Source organism: Lipophrys pholis (assembly GCF_963383615.2).
Source record: "Lipophrys pholis genome assembly, chromosome: 4".
Taxonomy (NCBI): Eukaryota; Metazoa; Chordata; class Actinopteri; order Blenniiformes; family Blenniidae; genus Lipophrys; species Lipophrys pholis.
Window position 1 is genome coordinate 12,306,474 of NC_137637.1, and position 17,818 is coordinate 12,324,291.

Here is a 17,818-nt window from a genome sequence, read left to right on the forward strand (position 1 = left end):
AGGTTCCGAGCTGGATAAATAGACCTTGAGCACGACAGCCTGGGGCATCATGAGTCGTGTATATGTTATGTCATTTCAAGAATCTGAGTAAAACATATAATCTACAACATCTACAAACCATGTCCTACACAACCAGGACGAATTTTGTAATATTCTTTAAACGTTTGGATTTGCGTTGTAGTTTTATATTTGAGTTGTGTATTTTCTAATTGTCCTGTGAGTTTTAGCATCTGTGCTGCAACTCATGCATTTGTGTGGCTGACTTTCTGCATTGTGGCGACTGAAATGACACGCTGTAGGGCAGCGTAACGTTATCCTTAACACCCTGAGACCCTGCACACTCAGATGAGGACAGTGATTTTTGACAGAAACCGATTAGAAAGCTCAAATGTTGTTTTACAGTAAGTGATCTCAAACTGACAGGGTTTTCTTTTTTAATGTTATGAAAGCCTGACTGTCCACATATGAAGCCGTCATTTTTATTTGCAAAAACTACTTTCTGTACAAATACAAAATTATAGTTATTGGGTTATAATTATTTATCATATTGTTTCAAATGTAAGATGAACCTACTTTTCCAGACCTTTCCCCAAGAAAAAAAGTCTCTCATAATTGGACCATTATGTCATTTTCCATTGTGATAACAGGTTGAAATACATTTTTAAAACAAAGAATACAGAAAGAATAGTAAACTCAATCGACTTTTTGAAAGGTGTTTGACAATGTTGCAAAATATTTGAAATGCATGGAGGTACATTGTTCAAATGGGATGAAAAAGATTATAAACAAAGAGCAAAGTAGATGTGCTTGGGCCATTGTATACACCGAAAAACATCTCTGCATAACACATCTTCACCTCCAGTGTCCACGTTACCTCAGCTCAGTTTTCTCCAAACATCTCTGTAGAAACACTATTACAATGTCGAAAAAAAAAATCGACAGGGAAATCACTGATATGAACAGTATAAAGCACATTTCTTATTAATTCATTTGTATTTTACATTCATCATAATCAAGATCAGATGAAGTCTAAAATATCTGTTTTTTTTTGTTTTTTTTAAGAAAGCAAAGAATCCGTCATCTGTTGATGTACAATTAAATATGCTAAATAAATAAATAAGGATGATAATAAAATACTTAATAAGAATAACAATAAACTTTTTTTTCCTTTTTCTTGATTTTAATAATAGTGCTAAGAGTGAAATATAATGAAATAAATAACAGGACTTTGATGACTTCAGAACTAATCACTAGAATTCAAAATAGCGATTACATTATAAAATGAAATTTAGAAATTTTTGCTCGTTTTATGACTGAATTTTTACATATATGCTTTTGTCAAGGACAAATCAATACACAAGGAGAAATTTGAAAAAAAGAATAAAATTAAAAAATTGAGATTTGATGACAGCAGACCTGAAGATCCTGGATCACAGTTACAAGCAAAACCTGAATAGAGTTCAGCGATAAAATGTCGAAATGTATGCACATGAGATAAAAAATAATTTCTGGTTTCCTTCATCCTTTGAGTCGCACTGGAATCTTTCATGCAGGCGGCTCATTGAAGGGTGAAAAGAGTCATTGTGGCTCTTGGCACTGGGCTAACAGCTGTGGTCCTTCTCCTCCATACTGGAGCTGGAACTGTGATGGCTGTTGGTGGAGGCGTCCGGGGACATGGAGGACAGCAGGGGGTCGCTCGGGGACAGCGGCCGGAGCGAGTTTTCCCGCACCAGCTCCTTCATTTTACAGGTCCGGGAGTTTCCGTAGGGGCCGGCGACCCCGCTGTCCGAAGGCATCTGGTCGAAGGTGATGGTGCCGTTGTTGAGGTCCAGTGTGGTCGGAGGGGACATGTCAGGACCAGAGCCGTGCTGGTAGAGATCTGTGGGGCAGTCGCCCAGGACGGGCTCCTGTTTGATGGCTCGGGCCATCAGCTCGGACGTGCACACAGACGAGGAGGACACCACTGTGAGACCGTGAGCACGAGCCTGGATCTCCAGTTCCTGGATCAAGACACAAAGTTATAAAATGCACAAATTAGAAATGACAATCACACCACGTTATCTTAAATGGTCTCTCCTGTATATAAAGCCTTGTTTACACGACACAAACCTGGAACTCAGTGCCACTAAAAATCAAATTATTTGAAAACGCCTCCCAAGATGGAACTTTAATAATGCTCCTACCGTGTTGTTACTTTTTTCAAAAATGCTCTGGCTCAGTCTCTGTGTCGCCATGAACTTGACACAACTTTTCTGAACTGCTGCTACTGGCCAATAGTTCTTCTGCACATGGTTGAGTGGATGGAGAATAACAACAATGTTTTCCTTTGTGAGTCTCATGACTCTCAGTCCATATCCCCCTTGGACTTGGTGGTTTTATAACTAAATCTAACGTCTCTGTCTCTCCATACGAATGTCTATGAACTCACCATTGTTTTTAGCATATTGTTCTCTGCAAGCATGTGTGGGTAGTTTCATTACAAAAACAACAGCACCAGCACCCACTAGTGGTCTGGCCTGCTCACTGCAATATTTTCAGTGATTTTGCTATCTCTGTGTAAACAGACAGCCTTTTCAAAATGTTGCTGTGGAAACGTGGAAACTGTGTTTTCACGAGAAACAATGTCGTTTAAACAGACCTAAAACTTTGCTATTTTACCAATAAGTTCACGATCCGTATTGCAACAGCTGTGTTCACGCTATCCAGAGCACATCTGCTTTTATATTTTAGGCAGACTTGTTTTAATTCACTGCGAATAAATCAGGTTTGTAGGTGGAGCTTCGCTTAATTGAGATGGCGATGCAGCTAAAATGTTGGTTCATGGTAAAGAAAAAACAACTGTTGCAGGAATAGATTAGGGTTTTTGTGTGTGTGTGTGTGTGTGTGTGTGTGTGTGTGTGTGTGTGTGTGTGTGTGTGTGTGTGTGTGTGTGTGTGTGTGTGTGTGTGTGTGTGTGTGTGTGTGTGTGTGTGTGTGTGTGTTTTTTTTTTTTAAGGCGGGGACAATAAAGTGTTTATTTGCTGGATTTATAACTTGGGGAACAATGTATATCTCAAAACCAGTTAATAATAAGTTTCTTTTTTTTTAAAATACAGAATTATATAAAAAAAAAAAAGAAATTAGGAAGATTGAGTTTAATTCATCTTTTAATGCCCCTAGTTTTTTATGTGGCCCCTTAGATTAACAAATTGTTGACCCCTGGATTTAAGATGGGGAAATCTTGCCTCCTGGCACCATTAAATATCATCTTTTGTAAAAACAGGGCCCTTACACTATAAACTTGCAAAAGGGCAAAATTCTGAAATTCACTTTTGAGTCTATCTGTGTTTCCTATCAAATGTCACGAGTGTCGGTGGTATTTTCCAGGTGCTTTATTTAAGTTGTTGTCTGTAGGCTAACATTGACACAGTTCTACCTGAGGCGAGGTGTGTTCCTTTAAGATTGTGACAGTACAGCGCTTAACAGTAAAACAAATGGCAGGAAGGAACTAATCATCTTTCATTGATGCAAACTGAAGCTGTCATATATCTTTATAGAATATACGTATGTCAGGATTTCTTTCAGTAATTGCAAGAATTATGTTTCAACGTATTATTTCAATCTGTTATTTCTACTTGTTGACGTTATCGTCAGGGTTCACTATAGCCGCGGTTCCACCACTCTTTCCAGTGCCGGGGCGTCACAGGGCGGGGCGGGTTTTCACGTGGCTCCACTGAAAAGGTTGTGGATGATACGGAAAGAAAGGAGGAGCGACAACGTAGCCGTCTGCTGATTGGTAGTGACGATCGCTACTCTTGACTTGCCCACAATATTTAACTATTTCATCAACCGTAATCCCTCCATGGTTGTTTACATGCGCTCACTGGTTGTTTTGTTAACGGGTTTATTGAAACATCGTCGTGCGACACAACATGACGGTCTTTTATCGAGATACAGACGCTCCTCTCAGTAACAGGAAGAGGAGATTCAAGAGCAGCTGGACGCTGCTGTTCACAATGAGAAAGTTTAGCCTGAGTCACAGAGAACGACTCGGACGGCCGCTGGCCGCTTCCGTGTTCTTCGCTGGACGTTATCTCCGAGTCATCTTTAAATTTTTACCGTACTTTCTGTGCTGGGACCGCGCGACAGATTTGGGCCCGGGTGCGCTTTGCCGTACCGTAACCTCCCGCTCTGCGGCTTATGAAACCTGCAGCCTTAAACTTGTTGAATTAAACATTAGTAATGGAGATATCTTATCGTTGTAACGTGTGACTGTTTCACAGCAATAAAACAATATGTCAGTTAAATTACTCTCTTATACAAAGAGTTGTTTGTTGAAGGATGAGCCCCCCTCAAGGTTTCTTAGACATTCATGGGGCCCAGGGGCTCATGGGTAAAGAGCTAAAGTAAAGTGTTTTTTTTAATATAAATGAAGAGTTTATTTCAATATGGATGGACTAATTGGATTTTATTATGTTTGGTCATTGGAGAGAAATTAACAAAAAACTAAAAATAAGACAGCTTTTTTTTTTTTTTTAATTGTAAATAAAGTATCTTTCTAATGCTTAATTATTATTATTATGATTATTATACATTTTTTTAATTAAGTTTTTAAAAAAACTATATGTGCATACATACATACATACATACATACATACATACATACATACATACATACATACATACATACATACATACATACATACATACATAGCTTTGCCAGCTGTGTTTAAAGGATAAATATGATTTGTGACTCCAAATAAATTTTATTTGGTGTTTTGGTCAAAAACGTTTCAGACCTGTGATCCAGATCAAGATAGTTTCTAATGTTATTATTGATATGGACCAACATCAGGATTCACTGGGGGGGCCTTTCCAGCTCAGGGGCCACATTTATAAGGGTTGCTTAGGCACAAAACGGGTCCTGAAAGATACGTACGCCACTTCCTACTCAAACTTTGTGATCGAAAATAATAAACTTTGCAGGAGAATGTGCGTACCAGTACGCAAACTTTGAACCTTGCACACGCACATTTTGGAGACGGGGAAACTGGTTGGGTGGACAATTGAAGCCAGATTCTTCTCATACATTTAATGTCTTCAAATATCAGACTTATAGATCCACGTAATCGTAAACAGCCGAGCTGAATCGGCATCACGATGTTCATATGTCAAACCTTCATCTTCAAATGATACAGAGCGGTGGATAGAACTGATGATCAATTCTAACAAGGTGTGTAACAATCTAATTTCAGAGTAAGCATATAAATAGCGCGTTGGCAACCGTGTTTAAAGCTGCATTGTGGATGCGCTGCACCACCATGCGCCCTGGACGCACCGTTGCGGAGTGTACCAGTGGTGGAGACGAAAACCTCCTCATCACCCTCGGCCTCCACCTCTCGAGTGACCAAGGATAAAACACAAAGTGTGCTGAACGTTTTTACAAGTCAATGTTCAACTATTTAATTCATACATTTAATGAACAGATAAAACTGAACTATATCAGTCTGCTGTGGTCTCCAACAAATATGTCTCCTTCATGGAGTCATTCTAGTGCCAAAAGGTTTTGGCACTAGAATGGTGCACAGTTAGACCACTTTCTGCGCGCCCATATGATAATCCTGCGGTCCAATAGTTCCACATTGCTGCATACATTCTACATTTACATATGCAAATGTTATATGAATAAATTAATAGAAATATTTTTAAATATTTTTATTGCTGTTATAATTGCAAGTTTAGTAGAAATATAATTAATGACAGACTATCAATAGAATTAATGAATAGAGTTTTAATATTACTTGAAAAAAAAAAAGTTTCTGCAATCAACTCAGATTAAGGAAATTAGGCGTTACCCAGACATCAGTTTAACTGGCACAGTAAAAAAATTTTTAATAAAAAAGCCTAGCTCCATACATTGGTCCCAGCATAAAATCAAAAGAAATCTGAGGGACAACTGTGTAAGACTTACTTGCTCAGCCACCATAGCCCCATAAAAATGTTTTTTCCTTTCTTTTTTCTCCCACTGTGATTACCTGCCCTACTGTACCTGTGATTGGTTCTGAGCGGGAACAAGTGAAGTTTAAAGTGACCGATCAGGAAAGAGGGGGATTACGAGGCCATCTATGCAATGCCCGTCTACTGCAGTCACTAATCTCTCAGTGACTCTCACACTATTTACAGCGGTGATGACGTGCTGCCGATCACTTGTTTTTTTCTTTTATTAGTGAAGCCACGACTGTGACACCACATTAGATCATTTTCCTGACCTTCACCTCCTCCAAAACTATTTCTTTCTCTGTAAAATTCCTTTTCTTTGTCTTTTCTTCCAGGATTTACCATCAAATGCCGGCGATCAACAGGCTGATTGAGACGCGAAAATATTGACGAGGCACTTTGCATTGGCCATTTATGGTAGAAAGTGGGGGTGTTGAGGGCGGGATATGAACTGTGCAACCTTCCAGGTAGACTGGGATCTATTAAAGGAAAGTGTGTGCAGATCTGTATACGCACGGCGGTTTCACCGATCTGAATTCTTTTGGGCGCACGCCATTTTCAACTTTTGGGCGGATGAACATTTCTAGTAGGAATCCTAATCAATGTTTTATAAATGAGGCCCCAGGACCCTTAGCAATTCCCTATCTTGCCTATCTTGTTGCACTGCTCTGTCTCATCCCATGAATTCATGATATTAAAATCCAGACTTTTTTTTCAAATTATAAGACGTTATTGTGAAAGTACAGTGGGACCAATACTCAGTTCTCTAATTGGAATAATTTTGCTTTTTTATTCCTTGGTCAGTGATTAGAAATAGTCTATAACTGCCATACATGATTCACTTTTAAGTCAACTCCATCACAATCACAATGATGTCTGGTCTAAAGATACAAGCTGTGAAAAAATAATTACTGTATTTCCCATACTATACGTTGTTTCTGTCAAAACAAAACTGTCATGACCAGGGGAAAACATTGCACAGGTGCAAAAGATACATAAATATTTCCATGTCCAGATACAACTGCACCATCTATAAACCCCCATCGGCAGCAGCTATTCAAGAACCATCTGTGGACTAGTTTTGGCCCACAGTTAGCCTTTTCTTCAAAGTAATAGTGTCTTGTCTTTTCTCCAGTCGCTCAAAAGTTTCTCTCCATTTTCTGCTGCAAACGCGATCATTTGTAATTTAATGTGTGCTGTGCAGCTTTTTCTTTTTGGTAACATTTCTCCTGCTCTGTTGGTAAAGTACAGCAGTATTGGAGGTTTTGTAGTGGTACTATAGCAACATTCTATTGCCATACAGTGACATCTAGTGGTCACAGATAGTATGTACCAGAATATTTTCATATAGAACTCATTTCTTACTAGATGGCACACAACCAAAGAACAACAAACAATAAAATATAAAATAATTAGTTATTTTCCACTCTTTTTTTAACTGAGGTAAAATAAGCCTCTCCCTGGTGCAGACCGCTAATTTACAAACATTACTATTGTCATTTAGGAGTGGAATGCATTTCTTGTTTCACCTCTACTGTGACTTTAACGTTTGATAAAAACTGAGGGTGGTGCACCTGTATACGGAGCATCAGATGGCGGTTTGCGTGCTCCAGCTTCCTCTGTCTGCACTCCAGCTCTTTGGCTCTCTGCTGCTCCCTCTGCAGCTTCCTGATATAGTCCACGGAGGCCTTCAGAATGGTGCCCTTATTCCAGCGCATGTCTCTGGGGTATACAGGAGACAAAGGTCTACAGTGAGAGTCAGCTGACCATCTGACCAAAACTGCACAGGATTCTCTACGGCTCCGCTCCGAGCCAAGGAGGCCTTTGACACTTTAACCAAACTCTGAAAGCACGAAAACGATACTCATCACTCAACAGTTAAGACTCAAATACTTACGGATCATTTGACTTGGGTATTAACGTTCCCAGCTCTTTGATACGATCGTTTATGTTGAACCGTCGTCTCCTTTCAACTGAAATGAAACCAATGCAGAATGAATACATGACAAAGTTTAACCAGAGTGAAAGCTTCGATCACTGGATATAAAAGGTACAGACTTTCAATATTTCATTGGACTCACTTAAGTTGTGGTTGTCCTTCTTCTGTCTTTCTTTAGCCAGAGCTCGTACCTCAGCTTCTGGAGCAAACAGCAAAATGTGAATATCTGACATTGTTTTTTTGGGGTTATTAGCACATTTAAAATCAGGTATGAGCTTCTCCGTCGATTCATATTGTGTGCGATTTAGCCATTCACAAAATACTTGACATACAGATTTAGGAAAACATCGGGAACTTTGTTCGTCTTTGCTTACCTACTGGAAAGCCCTCTGGCCTTTGATAGCTTTCATACTGGCCACAGGATCCAGGCTTGTCCAGTACTTGCTTCATGCCAGGAGCTGGAGTAATTATTTGGCAAATAGTCGACTTAATAGTTTCCTGTGCACTTCCAAATTGCACGCAATATTGACATTTGGCCACAAATATCCTAAATACCTACAGGAATACATCTTTTTTTTTTAATTCAAGTTGGTATCGGACACTATTCATATTTCTATTAACTTTACTGCAGAATTGTGGAAAAAATGATCAGGAATATGTACAAAACATTTCTCAGGGTGTGCGTCTCTAAATCCGATCAGATTGTGCCATTTACCTGTGAATTCCCTTTTGATGTTGGATGAACAGGAGCCATTGATGCCGAGGCCTGGGAGTGAAAGCCCCTGGTTGCTGTACACGTCCAGTAAATTCCCAGAAACAGGCAGCTGCAGTGTTTAAGACAGTTCAATTATACGACAGATGTCAGAAGGAGAGGTGGGTTAAAGGTAATATGCACAGCAGAACATGTGGATGACTTACCGGGTTGTTCATTTGGAGCCCCGGGTCCATCAGTCCCAGAACGTCGTCGCTGTAACTCGACTCCAAGCTAATAATATCGTCGATGACATCATCCATCTGTGCAACACAAAACCAGACATTATTCACAGACTGTCGTGGCGGCGGTGTGAGATCCAGATGTCTGGGGTTGGGAGGAGGCAGGTGAGGCCTACCTCTTTCTCGCAGTTGGAGCCCAGCGTGAGCAGGGCCATGGGACTGTTGGGCGCGCTGCTGCCCGGCCCAGGTGGCATGCTGTGCTCAGGGGGCTGGCTGGGGCACTGCTGGCTGCCCGCTTTACCACCTAGGGTGGTGGACAGATACTGCCTCACCTGCTGCCTCTGTGCCTGCTGGATGTGGTACTTGGTGGGATTCTCCAGGTGGGACTGCACCTTGGTGAGACACACAGAAACTGTATTGATCGTATTCTGACTAATAACAGCATTGATCAAACAAAAACTAGAATGGGAAGAAAGTTTCTTGCAAAGTAGGCCGGAGAAGTCAAGCTCTGTTTGTGTTTTGCAGCTGAATGAACCCTCTCTACTTCATCACATTACCAAGTACATCTTAAAAGTTTTTCCATCTGAATGATAGATTTCTTTGTATTTTCCAATACTACACTTCATTGAAGAAGTGTATTTCGGCTTCCGACTCTTTGATTTAGTATCAAGTAAAGTTTTCGAGGATTGTGTTCAAGGAGAATTGAAAACAGCAGCATTGTTTTATCCCTTCTCCATTCATAAGCATGAAATCTGTTGGACACATTAATAGTTCAGCATAAATACAAAATGGAATGGAAGTTTGATCCAAGGAAAAAAAAAAAAAACATCAACTCATCTCACCTGATAGTGGCTGTATTCAAGCATCTCCAGCATTCTGAATAAAAAATATTGTGTTTGTTGAGGGTTAATTGACAAAAATAAATGCACATACGGAAAGTAATCCCTTTGTGTTGTTAGACGTCGGTGTGGGCAGGAGGCTAGCTTGCACAAATCTGAGAGCAGATGCTCGTCGGACTGAATTTAACCGGGCCTTAAGGCTCATTAGTCATGCAAGTTAAAAATGGAGGAGGACACCAGGACTCATCCTCCCACTGCTGTGTTGATCCAGATTAACTATGAATTTATGTCTTTATAGAGCTCTTTTGACGTCACTGCCTCTTCCGCACAATGGAGTCTTTCTACAGTTTGGCCAGTAGTCTGCGAACTGGAGCTTGCTTAAGGCCAACTAACATTTAATCTTTAGTTCTGCTCGTCCAGTATAAAACATTATTTGTTCTGAGCTCCAGAGGGACAAGTGACACCATTGTTTCCCTACAAACTCACCATATGAAAAGCAAAATGTATGCCGTGTTTACTGAACCCAGCCATTTTTTTAGGATTTGGATAGGTTAATTATGTTTGACCATTAAATGTTGTGTCTTCAGAGTTACAGGGTAAAGAAGGTGAACTGAACTTTTGAATTGTAATTTTCGGGTTTGATGGGGAGGTGCTAAATGTGTCTGTTCAGATATGGTTCTGTCCTGCCGAGGTCAGCTCTCTTTATACTCGAAAGCATTGGGTTATATAAGAGAGCCACGCAAAAGGCAAGTTGATCTCTTCCAAAGGCTTTTTATTAGGGCTTAATTTTGTGAATTGGTTGGTCATGGCGCCAAACACCACCAATAATACGCTGCAAGGGGCCCAAGGGGGGTGATGTTTGACTCTGAAAAAATGTTGTGGCTGGAGATGTTTGGTGGAAATGTAGCGCTTGTGGAAATAGCTGGGATCATGACCTGTCAAATCATATGGTCCCTTTCACAAGCAAGTGGAAAATGTGAAATGACAGAGAAAAGGGGGAGTCCTGAGTGGGTAACTGAGCAAACATATCTCTTCAACAAGAGAAAACGGCATTAGTTGTCCAGCGTTAAAGATGAGTTATAGGACACGCAGGCGAACAAGACAACTGATCACTGAATGGTCACTAAGGCAGAGAAGATCAAGCATGCAAATGGTGGTGCTCATGCTCCGGAGACATAAATCTCTTTACGCAGTCACATTGTGAAACTTGACAAACAGCGAGTCCCCATTGGGCTCATCGTTATCTTTTACAAAAAGACTGAAGTTAAGTCAGACAAGTGGTAATGAAAGTGTTATCCTCTGATGTGATGGAAACACAACAGCCTGCGTTGTACTTTTAAAAGGAAAGAAGTGTCGTAAATTCTCAATTGCCAGTATTCATTCGGCATAAATGTCCTTCAGCGCCATTTTTTACAATTGTCATCAATATTCATGTGAAAAAGTGTCCATTTCTGTTCAAACACTGGATTCTAAAAACAATGGTTTGTACTGTGGCACTTGTTGTGCCACATATGTAATTTATTACAAAAAGGTCAGTTTTTATCAAATCAAAGGCTTTTAACTTGTTATTTTATGTGTTGTATAATCACAATCAGGGGAATAAATAGAGGGAAAAAGTCAATCATTCAATTTTGGACAAGAAATTTAGGAATTGAATTGAATTGAATTGAACTGAACTGAACTGAACTGAACTGAACTACTTTATTAATCCTAGAAGGAAACTCTTTATACCGATGGATATGGCTGCCACATGTAAGGCACAATGTCCATCCAATGGGAGCAATTTTGGGTTCATAGTCTTGCTCAAGGACACTTTGACATGTGAGCAAGGAAAGATGGGGAATCGAACCTGCAATCTTATATCAAGTATTAGGCAATAGAGGAATGAAAAGTATAAATTTGGTTCTCTGTACGAACCATGCTTCATGATTCCAATTCCTTTCATTTATGTCAAAATGTTATAGTTTAATGCACAGAAAAGCTTTCTAATCTGTCACTGGTTGATGGACCCGAGACCAGCTAAGAGCTAATACAGGGTAAAAAGTACGCTACACACCGAGGCCCTCCCAATCGGGGAAGTCTTGTATTGTATTTTTGCTACCCCAGTATTCCAAAGGTTTACATATTTTTCCCTATATGCACATTGTACCTTGTTTGAAAGCTTGCTTTCCCTACAAAATTATTACTATGTTCATTTTATGACAAAAATACAACCCTTGGAGTAATGAGCAATAACGAATGATTCTGTGTAAAACGCAAATCAGTCATCTTGCATTTCCTGCCTTTTTTATGTTCCTGTAGGTCCAATAGAACTCCAATGTAGGGTTTCTTGTGCTAATTTTTAATATCCACCAAATAAAACTACCATAATATATTGTCCATCTAGTACTCCATGTCACTGAAATGTGTACGTCCAATCATAGAAAATCAACCCAAAATAGGTGATCTTTAAGAAGGTAAACAAGTGCAATCTGCTGGAAATAGCATAATCTCTGTTTGACATTATCAAACATATTACAACAAATAACTCAACAAAAAAAAAAGGAAAGTGCTAAATGAGAGATGATTGGTCATAAACTCAAAATTGCAGATTAAAGAAGACCAATAAGAAGCACCTAGAAATTACTATATGTATATGGTGCTATATAAATAAAGTTGAATTGAATTGAATTGAATTGAATTAAGAAGAGTTCTAACAAAAAATATCTCATATGTGTTGGAATGAAAGTTGTGGAGGGCCTGCTAAAGAAATTCCTCTGACCTTGACAACAACAGCATCTCTGCTGAAAGCTGATTTGTAGTACTTCCTTTACAAATGAGTTACAAACAAATATAATCATTAAAAATGGAAATATTTTAAGTAGGGATGCACCGATACCAGTATCGGGTATCGGGTCCGATATGGCACACAGTACTTGTACTCAGAAAAAGTTCCCTGATACAACCCGGCCAATATTAAAGGATGTCATGCATCAGCTCCTACGTCGCCTCCAGGTAGAAAAGCGAGCATGAGCATGGAGCGGTTTGGAGATTCTTTCAAATTAATTAGAATGTCAACCAGGGTAGACTGTAAACTATGATCTGCCAAAATATCAATAGCAGGGGCGAAAGCTAGTTTGTCCAGTTACTTAATCACCGATAACATTTGTACCACCAGTTAGCCCGATGACGCTCATTAGTTTAACATTCAGCACGTAACTCCGAGCCGTGCTACATGCTACATGCTACATCCTAAGCATCAAAGTATCAAAGAATTGTATAATGAAATGCCTTCGCATTTCATTTGTGTATGAAATATGAATTAGGCTTTTTGGCATTTAATAAGTACTCGTATCTGTACTCGGTATCGGTAGCTAAAAGTTAGTACTCATACTTGTATTCATCCTTTTTCAAAAAAGTGGTAAAGTGCTGTATATTCATTAACTAGCATAAATTCCTCCCACGTATTTTTGCACATACAGTTTGTGCCGTTCTTTACAAAAGCAAACCTCAGCCTCTCAGTTATATACGCTTCACGAATTGAACCACATTGAACTTGATGTTATGTAACATACATAATGCTATTTTTGTGTGCGGTGGGGGGGGGGGGGGGGGGGGGGGGGGGGAATGGTGAACGAACGCATCTCGCCGCTTGAGCAGTTTCATTGCACTCGACACTATCAATCACATGAACCCATTTACACCAATGGTGACAGCTGCTTTGCAAGGTGCTCACACACCACTGGGAGCAATTTGGGGTTCAGTGTGCTGCTCAAGTGCAGTTTCACACAAACACACACACACACATATACACACAAAGTTAGATGAGGGGTTGTACTGGCAACTTTGAGACTGGAAGACGACCCACTCTGACAACTGATCCATGCCGGCTACATGCTGGATTGTCTCCCTGAACAAACCGCATGGTTCAACAAAACTTAACAGGCTGAGACGAGTGGTGCCTCAAATGAAACAGAGCTACCCCGAAACACACTGATGTCTTAGCAATAACGTTAAAACTTGTTTCCTTACATTCCCTTGATATTTTAAAGTTGTTTCCTAATATTTAAAGGTTAAAGTACAACATAGTACACCAATCTTCACAGACACCTGTAAGCCAGCTTAGAAAGGCTACTTGGGACATTTTCATTATCTCTTGTTACACGTTTCACAGCACAACTGAATAAACTTCATGCTTTACCAACACAATAACTGCAGCTTTTCAGGCGGTAATTGATACTCCACAGAGTGATAACATCAATGTCACACTAAATTCTTTTCCAATTCAGACTATTCAATTCAACCATCAAGTATACTGTCACGGCGCTGCTGAGTACCAAACCACTCATCCAAAAGCACTATTATTATGGTCCTCTCCAAGGGTAATTGAGGAATTGATTATTTACACTATTGCCATTTTCATTTTGTCACTGTTAAAGATGATACGATCTGCTTTACAAACGTGAACATGTGAACAAGCAAGAGTTAAAATTCTAACTCTTCCTAACTCTTCCATGGCAGTGAATGGCACTCTTTACCCAGAATATAGCAAATAAGTGGCTGACCAGGATCCTCACGTGTCATAATGCGTTATCATCCGTGCTGCTAACAAATGCAGACGCCTGTCGCTGCATCTCGTGTAACACTGCAAGAAGTCAGAGCATTGAGCCTTTGTTGGATAAGTGGAAATTGGCTAAGAGACTGAGAGGTGAAGACAAACACAGGGGAAGAGCCCCCGGGTGGAAGGAGCTTCGTACGATAAAACGAAGAAAGCGGTCTTTGTTAAGACATAGTAGAGCGTTTCTTTGTCTCCCCTTTGCAGTCTGGCCTTTCCTTCAGCCAAACCTTTGGTTTGTGAGAGAACTATTAACAAGGGAGGTATTTCATCGATCCCTACAGCAAGCTGAGCTCTTACTTTATTCATAGACTCTTTGTGAGTCTGAGGTTTATTACCTTCTCAAGAAAAGCACATGGGTCCGTGTTTGAGACTTGTGCCTTGAGGACCAATAACATTTCGAGAGATAGTCGTCACTCTTTGACCCCCGAAAAGAAACAGATCCATTCATGCCTCCCGTCCAGCTACACTCCACACTCCACTGTTTCTCATTGCCTTGCCAACCAGCCACACTTGGGGGCATTTGGATAGAGGAAAATGCTAAACAGTCACTGTCTGACGGAATGTAGCGAGACAAGCTTCTCCTTGGTAAGACCTGAAACTATCTCCCAAAACAAAAATGACATTACAATACTACCAAAATGTGCTGTTCTTCATGTCGAACCCCGTCACGTGATGACCTTTAGAAACTGCTCGAGGTGGCAGGTTGAGGTTGTCTGGATGGATCATCTCAGGACTTTCCCCCAAGGAGATTAATGATGGAGACCATGTGGAAGCAAGTTGAGCAAAGTAAGCCTACATGCGATGAAAGTCGCTTATTGTAACCCAAACCATGTTCTTTCCCTGTGCCTAACAGTAACCTTATATAGAGCTATCAGAAGAGCTGCGGAAGAGGCTGGAAGTCAGTGGCTCGTCGCCATTTTGTTCCGGTGCAGTTGCAACTGACAGTTTCGGTTTCTTGACTTTAATAAAGTGGGAGTGTGCAAGACAATTCCTCACCCTTCTTCCTGGTGGAAGCAGCTGACAACAAATCACCCGTGTGGAAAGCAGGATAACTGATGTGATGATGAAACAGAGGACAGTGCGTAGCTTGGCCTGGTGGATGAAAAGTTACCATTTACAATCTGTGGGATGGAAGCAGTGGCAGACCTGGCTGGTTTTCTGCCCTGGGCGACTTATCAGATAAGCCAAATGAGCTGTTAAAGACATGAATTACAATAATCCATCCATACTGCTTCCATCCAATCCATTGCAGGACAGGTTACCAGTCCATCCCAGAGAGACAGACAATCACACACATTCACATTAACACCTCTCAATTAAGAGCTTTCCAATGCGATTGTCAGACTGCAGTAGAAAATCAAGTACCTGGATTTAAAAAGACCCACAGAGACAGGGAGAACATGCAAACTCCACACTGTGCAGCTTCCAACATAGAGGTGGAATATTAACTGTCACAATGTGAAGCATCAGTGTTGCAGAGCAGCTAACCATTGCTGATATTGACATTTAGACAAGTGGCTTGGAATAGTTTCCCAAAATGAACCAATTCATCTTAAAATATTATCAATACATTTATCATTCAACCATCAGTTAGTTCAGTCCTGGGTGTTTCAAGGTACTGTGCTCCGGCATGCTTTAGTTTTAGGGATATTTAGCATGAACTATGAGCCTCTGTCCACATACAGTCATGAGATGGTATCTTTTCTTATCTTTTTTTTTGAGTATCTAAAAAAAACGTATTCCATCTACCACTTGATATAGCAGGGGCGTCACACATAAGGCCCACAAGAGGCTCCGATCCGGCCAAACCAACAAGCAAATTATGAAGCATTCAAAGAAACATTGATTTTTTTTAAAGGAAAATTCCTAAGAGGCGCAGACAAAACACAACACTGAGACCCCAGTTTGTCGAAACAAGCATCATTCAACACCTATAGGAGAGGTTTTTTGGACATTTCACTGTGTTTTGCACCAGAACATTTCATTAAAATTGGCTTTAGGTCAAGATTGGAGCCATTTTTGATATTAATTGTTTGGTTTTTGCAAAAATATAAACATTTTCATCACATACACTCTGTGCCATAACAGAAAAAAACTTTAAAGTTTAAATTTAAAGGTTAGTGGCACTATTTTACTGGTCTGGCCAATTCAAGATGGAATTGGGCTGTTTGTGACCCCTGAACTGAAATTTGTTTGACACCCCTATTCTATTCTATTCTATTCTATTCTACATGCAGTATATCCTACAGTAAGGTGTAGTATAATTACAAGGTTTTTCCATGATTTAAAAAGGCAGAATGGTTCAAAAAAGGATTATAATCAATGATATGATCAATCCTCAATACAACTACCAGGTTTAAGTTGACAGGCTCAATTAATTTTAAAAATCAAAGAATATGTTTAGTTTGACTTCTTTTTTACACTTAAAGTTTTGACTGCTTTGAAAAATCCAATGTTAGTTCTCAATGAGCATTCATTCTCAATTACATGGCTCATAAATATAAAGCCGGGAGCAGAATTCAGATATTTTCTGTATTTATCTCCTTAAGAGACATTCTTAGTTTTTATTACATCTATTTTTCCTCACACAGTCACATTTTAAACTTGGATGCCCCCCTTTGAAGACACTTCACATCCATCAAACTGTCAGAAAGTGTCTGGATGTTTTTTCTAGTTTGTAAGAAATGGGTTATGGGGCTATACTGGATGGGGGGAAATAAAACGAAGACTCAGGTGAAGTAATTGTTCTGAGAAAAAAAATTGCATTTCATAACAAATGCATAAGATTTATTTGCTTTCAGTTGGAAAAAGTGACCACATCTCACTATTTGTGTTGGAAGACTCAACAAACTCTTTATATTCTTTGGCAGAAACAATGTCCACATACAAACCAATGTAAAAGGAAAAGCTATTTAACGGGATTTTAAATAGCTGCAGCTTTAGTCACATTAGCACATTCTAGTAGACTTCACAATGTTCTTCTGCAGCATTAACAGCTGAGCTGCTGTTTGCACTTTTACGCTTTATGCTCCATTGAAGGAGTTTGGCACTGTTGTTGGATATGGTGCTCCTTTTTCTTTTTTACCTTTGACGGAAGTTTTAAAATCAATATATGAATAAAATATTCCAAAATGGGATTTGCTTTCTGTGGATTATGAAATGCACTTTTACAGAGATCTTTCAGTTGTGTTACTTTACTGCCTTGATGATTAAAGTAATAAATTGAACCAAATATATATGAATCAAGAAGTTACTGTAAATGCAATAATTTCTTGTCTTTGATAATAATTTATAAATTTGGCATTTCGTTCACACAGAAAAACCCATAAAAAGACTTACAAGAAGAATAATCCAAATTAGATATAATTTAAAAAGAAGTAAGTAAATAGATGCTCCATTCATGTAACATTTAAAGAAAACACATTGTTTTTGCATTTTTTGTAATCCTGCAGCAAAATAGCTGGTTGCCATGTTGGCTGACCAGGAGCCACCAAACTGTTAGAGCTAAAGGAGATACCTATTGGTAAAATATTA

The 17,818-nt window shown here is 39.6% G+C and overlaps 1 protein-coding gene across 2 annotated transcripts in view; it reads right to left on the reverse strand.

The window, feature by feature from the left end:
• Positions 1–418: 418 nt before the first annotated feature.
• Positions 419–17,818, reverse strand: part of mitfa (melanocyte inducing transcription factor a) — a 29,474-nt gene continuing 12,074 nt past the window's right edge. The window contains exons 1-9 of one of the 2 annotated variants that reach the window (XM_080461251.1): positions 9,691–9,955; positions 9,025–9,240; positions 8,834–8,929; positions 8,631–8,739; positions 8,290–8,373; positions 8,058–8,114; positions 7,874–7,949; positions 7,551–7,698; positions 419–2,000 (exon numbers count right to left, since the gene is read on the reverse strand). In XM_080461251.1, the coding sequence (XP_080317377.1) occupies positions 1,602–2,000; positions 7,551–7,698; positions 7,874–7,949; positions 8,058–8,114; positions 8,290–8,373; positions 8,631–8,739; positions 8,834–8,929; positions 9,025–9,240; positions 9,691–9,723 (1,218 nt within the window). In that variant the 5' untranslated portion in view covers positions 9,724–9,955 and the 3' untranslated portion in view covers positions 419–1,601. Of the gene's footprint in view, positions 2,001–7,550; positions 7,699–7,873; positions 7,950–8,057; positions 8,115–8,289; positions 8,374–8,630; positions 8,740–8,833; positions 8,930–9,024; positions 9,241–9,690; positions 9,956–17,818 lie in introns of those variants that run through there. The other variant, XM_080461252.1, reaches the window with a different exon arrangement.